The sequence below is a fragment of the Cynara cardunculus genome (assembly GCF_001531365.2).
Source record: "Cynara cardunculus var. scolymus isolate 2C chromosome LG 11, CcrdV1, whole genome shotgun sequence".
NCBI classification, from domain to species: Eukaryota; Viridiplantae; Streptophyta; class Magnoliopsida; order Asterales; family Asteraceae; genus Cynara; species Cynara cardunculus.
The window spans coordinates 19,178,552-19,184,324 of record NC_037538.1 but is presented as its reverse complement, the minus strand read 5'-3'; the positions used below and the strand labels follow the sequence as shown (position 1 = coordinate 19,184,324).

The window sequence follows — 5,773 nt, the reverse complement described above, 5'->3', positions numbered from 1 at the left end:
TTTTAGCTAATGTAGTTAGTTTATCAGTCAACAACAAACATATATGTATTAACGTAGTTAGTTTATCAGACAACGACAAACATAATTATCAACTAGTTTGCCAAACATAGCCGAATAAAATAATTCACTTGGTGAATCCCATTACACTTAGCAAGTAAACACACACACTGTGAATAATATGAAGAAGGTTCCAACAAAATAGAATCATAAGGGATGATATAGACTGATACTTAATTACAAAAAAATTGAAGCATCAATTCCTAATATGTTTTGAGTTAGATACTTGCATACTGATACTATTGAAGCATCTCATTTATCATAATCAAGAAACTTAAGTCAAATTTCACCTTATTCACACATCTCATATCCATAAGAAACGTGGTCAAATATCAACTTCCAACAGTCCAAGTATCAACCATCATTCCTAAAAGGCCAACAAACTTCTAAGATTCTACCACACCCTTAAGAAACATAACCTAATGATCATCACCCTTGGTGAGCTTAACGCCATAGCCATCCCACATATTCTCCGGATCACCCATCAGAAACCTATAGCTACCTGCATCATTCTGCTGATCATTTGATGCCATCAGTCGTTCATCGGCTTGGCGATAGCTTCCCACCTGATGATGAAAGATATGAGAAAGAGATTCGTTGTTATGGTGAGTGTATGAATTGGAGCTTCTTGTATTCTCTTTTCGCTTCTTGGTTCTCATTAGGAACTCATTTATGCTATCCCACTTGGTTTTGCATGATATACCGTTCCTGTTGTACCCCAAACAAGTCATTTTCGAGGCAATTTCCTCCCAGAGAAGCTCTTCCATGTACCCACCTTGCTCAAACCGTGTTTCCATGCTTGTTCGTAGTTGTATTAGTCGTGTAATCTCATTTTCGCCCCAACCGGTGAGATTGACAGTAGTGTCAATCTTCCCATTGTTGCGATCATTGTGATGATCGGGAGAAGATTTATGGTTTGATTCCTTCCCAGTTATTTTGTGCAAGGCCTCCATCAAAGCAGAATCTCGAGACTCCATCCATGCTCGTTCATTAGCCCAAAACTTGTGCTCTTTCTCGAACCTAGAAGCTTCTTCTTTCCTCCATTGTTCCTCTCTTAAAACCCTCTCCTGTTCCTTCTGCTCAATAGACTTCATCATCTTCTCCATCCACTCCTCTTGTTTCTCCATGATCTTCCTCATTTGTGCATCGATAAATTCCTTAATCTTAGTCTTCCAACTCCGTTTCCCAAGCCTTCTTTTGTTAATTGTCCTATCCGCACAGTCGCTGTTATCCATGAATGGAGGCATGGGTGCATTGGGATTGCTGTAGCCCGATGAAGAAGTATCGAAAGCAGAAGAATTGTTGGAGAGGCTAGGACTATCACACAGCCTGGAAGGGGGAGGTTGATGAAAGGCTTCTTGATAACTACTATTATTTGGGTGTGGATGAGTTTGGAAAGGACTAGTTTCAACATTAAGATTATGAGGATCTGGAAATGAAGCTGGGTTAGGGTTAGGATTTGGATTAATACTAGTGCTGGTTTCTCCATAGAGAGCTTCTAGTTGTCGAAAAAACCTGTAATGTTTCCCATCTTGCCTTCCAGCTTTCCCTTCCTTAGTCTTCTTGTAATACTTGTACAAGTTCTCAAACTTCTCTCTGCACTTCTTCCCACTTCTTTGATACCCATGTTCCTCAGACATTATCCTGAAAGAAAGAAAAATGGAAAATAAAAATAAAACTAAATCACTGGTTGATCAGAGAACTGATGACAATGAAATAGAAAGTGATAGTGATTTTTGCCAAGGAGTACAAGTTTCATGTTGTTTATTGGTCTGTGCATACTATTAACCCCAATTGGGGTCTTGATGACTACACAAAATAGAAATAGATAGGTGGGTTCTTGTAAGCCTTTTCTAGGCTGAGCTACTTCAGTTAACCGAAAGAAATGAAAAGACTGTCAAAAACCTGTAACAAAGCTTGGAGACTCATAATAGAAATTATCAAGCTCTTCACAAAACAAAAGGAAAAAAAAGGAGATTATGATGATGATGATGATGATTATGATGATGATGATTATGATGATGATGATGATGATGATGGTGATTATGAATTGAAAGGCTATTTTTCTCAAGGAAACAAATGCAGAAGTCTAAAGGGTGATCGATGGTTGGATACAAAAAGTAGCAAATAAAAAAGAAAAACAAGTAATAATGCTTCACGGGAGTGGTGGGTGTGAAGTTTCATACTTGCGGATTTTGATTGCTGAATTCTTACAGTTGGGTTATTCGATTTAGATTTATAAGTAGTGAAAACTCCATTTTTCACTGAACTAAAATTAAATTGTATCCCCAAATTCTTTTCTTAAGTAAAAAGCTGTTCACAAACCAATAGTCAAAATTTATAGAAGCAAGTCTTTGAGGGTCTGGAGTGAGCAAAAGAGAAGAAGAAGAAGAAGGTGATGATTAGGATTATGATGATGGTGATGGTGATGGTGATGATGAAGAACAAGAAAGAGGTACAGTCAGAAAATTATGAGAGAGAGACCTGGAAACTTCATCCCACAAAGGGCCTTTCTGATTAGCTTCTTTGAACTTAGAATCAAGCCTTGATCTGACCTCCAGAAGTGTTAGAGTTTCTTGCCTCGGCCACCTTCCATTTCCACCACCACATCCACCACCGCCAATTTCCATCTCCAAACCACCACCAAGTTCCATCTCTAAACCACCCCCGGCACTAAGACTAGCAGTGGTTGAGCCTGTACCAGTGGTGGAATCAGATCGAAACAGCATCCCACCAGCACCACCACCGCCACCTCCCAACATCACCATATCGTAGTGAAGATCATGAGGAGGCTGAGGCTGAGGTGGTGGCTGTGGGACGGCCGTGAAGATGGGCCTTCCGTTCATGTAGTGAGTCAGATCCGTGATCCCATACTGTTCCTCCATTTCCTTCTTGTTTCTTCCGAGTCTTTTCTTTCTTTTTGAATAAATTATCCAAGATAAGGCTCCCACCCCTCCTCTCTCTCTTGAGAGAATGAGAGAGAGAGAGAGAGAGTGAGTGTGTGTGTGTGTGAGAAAGGTCGAAGGCAATTGTGAAAGGAGAAGGAGCGGCAGATCCGGATCGTGTCTTCAAATGAAAAAGCTCTAAATTTATGTAGAGTACAACAATATTGGACCCATCTCAGTGTGTTTTGAAGAATATACGAGTGTTTTCTTGTTTTCTTTGCATATTGCAAGCAACGGAGACCAGAGATGAGTAGTAGTAATATGTATGTACTCTATGTATATATACACACAATCTTTCATCTCTCTCTCTCTCTCTCTCTCTCTCAGACACACTCTCTCTCTGGAGAGAGAAAATCAAGAAACATTAAGACAAAACTAGATTCATGGATGGACCTACTCGGATTTGAGCCTCTCATTAAGCAAATACATCCTTCTTTTCTATATGTTAAGCTTTACAAGACTATAGAAATAGATAGAAAGGAATGTACGTAAATTTGCGACAACAACCCATCATTATGAAGATCGAAATACGATCATTTTATACAGAACTGAAATACATAGGATCCTCTTTTTGACTTTTCTCGTTTTCTTTTACTCTCTTTCACATATGCATTTTGTTTCGGCTTTCTAAGTGATGCAAATTGTTTAAGATCGTCAAAACACGAGTTTAAATTTAGTGACACATGGATAAAAGAAAGACCTACATAAGTTCTACAAATCAAGTCCAACCCAAGTTTCAATTGATTGAATTCAAGTAATTATTGAAAGTTTAGATAGTCCTGTTTTAACCTTTCTTTGGTTAATTGGACCATTTGATACAAAACAAACTAGTACATAAATTTCAGCGTTGGATCGAGCACCAGATTATGAGATGTTTCCTACCCAGTTTTCAGCGTTGGATCGAGCACCAGATCATGAGATGTTTCCTACCCAGTTTTCCTTTAAGTTGATTATGCTTCCTTCTGGTTTAGTTATGGGATCCAAGGGATTTGATTAACTTTGCATTATATTAATTTGACTTCTGTTTCTCCTCTTTGGCTGAATTGTTAGGTTGATTCCATTTTCTTTGTTTTGCTTTTATGCATGTACCTTCAACGTTTTATATGATTTCTTTCTATTAATGGACAGATAATGTGTCGTACCCCTTCCTAAAGAGAGGGAGGTTACACACCATAACTTCAACATTAAAACTTCATCGATCATAAAAGACTAACTTCTGCAAATTGGGTGGTAAAATGATGCCATTTTTTGGAGCGCACCCTCGATATCCATTATAACATCTTCATTTTCACCATGAGTTGTGTTACATCATTCTCATTAAATAACATAAAATGGTCCAAATCATAATGGCTAATAAATCATGTTACAAACGGAAGTCTTAAAAAATCTAAATACAATTAAGAGCCCTACATTAACGTGTCTCATACCGGGTTACATTACAAGATGAGTTCAAACATAAAATTTAAACATCCCAAAATCTAACAGTAATATAATTCTCTAAGCGAGACCCTTGCCATTTGACTGGTGCTGAGTCCACCAAATAATAAGTTCCAACTATCGGCTAATTACAACATAGATTGTAATAGCGGTAAGTCGAATGGAATCTACAGAAGCTCGGTTCAACTTATTATAACCAAACAATTCAAGTACAAGAAAGAATACTTAAAAATAAAATATGAGGGGGGAGGGGGTTGGATTCGATTAACTAAAGTAAGCATACAACAAAACTAGTTTAAAACGATGAATTAAAAACCCAACTTTAGTTCGATTTGAGTTGAGAAGCTATTATCCATCATTGATTCTAATAGTCTAAAAATGAATAAACCCAAGTTGATTATGGCCGTTAACAAGCTCCAACAGCCTATATTTTTTCTTAAATTTACACAGTAAGCTCTCCAACCGGATTTTAATCACAAATAAGAACTTGATTAAGATCTCAAATTCTTAGGTGGGCTAAGCTTTTCGAACTAGAAAAACACCAACTAAAAGCCATAAGCTCGTAAGCTCGACTTATATCAAGGCTCTGAATGCAAGATTTCAAGAAATCAATTTGGAAACCTAATTGAGACCGAATGAAATCAACCTTTACTTTATCAAAGTTTGAAGACGATTACGTATCTAGGTTTTGACTAATAAGTCTCCCTAAGAAATTCAATTAATTCATCACACTAATTGAACATTCAAATGAAAATGACATTAAAATTGAAAATCAAGTAAATAAGCTTGTTTGAACCGATTACAGTGAAATTTTAAAGTAATAAAACATCAAAATCGAAGTTAACTAATGTAGGAATGAAAGGGTTTAGCTACGCATGGCTAAATCTATCTTGCAATTACAAAATCTGAAAGTTTACCAAAAGACAAGTAGAAATCGATGGAAGTTCTTGCCTCCGAAAATCGTACCGTCCTTCATGCAATTTCTAGAAAACGACCCCCTTCAAAACAGTTAGAATCGAGATTTTATACTATTTCCTAAAAGAAGCCATTGCACTTTCAAAGAAGCACAGGTCTGGTCCCTAAAATTCTTCATCAACAACCCTATGTACGAGTTTAGTCGCAACCTAAGCCACCCGTATCATGCAAATCAATACCAGTAGGTAGGGGAGTTCTTCGATGGCTTAAACCTCAAGAAGAGCCACAAGAGGCTCTGGATTGCATCAAAACACTGACTCCAGCAAGATTAGATGCGGCTACAACCGCATGATGAGCCGCCCGTATCTGACCCACGACGCAAGCTGGATTTGTATTTCATGGACCTTGCTATTTAAAGC

The 5,773-nt window shown here is 37.7% G+C and overlaps 1 protein-coding gene across 1 annotated transcript; it reads right to left on the bottom strand.

Moving 5' to 3' along the window:
- Window positions 1-312: 312 nt before the first annotated feature.
- LOC112521817 (trihelix transcription factor PTL-like) lies at window positions 313-2,942 on the bottom strand. The gene is made up of 2 exons (XM_025130809.1): window positions 2,542-2,942; window positions 313-1,701 (listed from the first exon to the last, which is right to left on the bottom strand). Exons 1-2 carry the CDS (start codon window positions 2,940-2,942, stop codon window positions 477-479), a joined length of 1,626 nt encoding a protein of 541 aa, XP_024986577.1. The 3' UTR covers window positions 313-476.
- Window positions 2,943-5,773: the final 2,831 nt, after the last annotated feature.

Coding starts and splice junctions, on each gene's coding strand:
- LOC112521817 (XM_025130809.1), bottom strand. CDS start 2,942: ATGGAGGAACAGTATGGGATCACGGATCTGACTCACTACATGAACGGA. Junction 1,702..2,541: donor TTGTGGGATGAAGTTTCCAG/GTCTCTCTCTCA, acceptor TCTTTCTTTCAG/GATAATGTCTGAGGAACATG.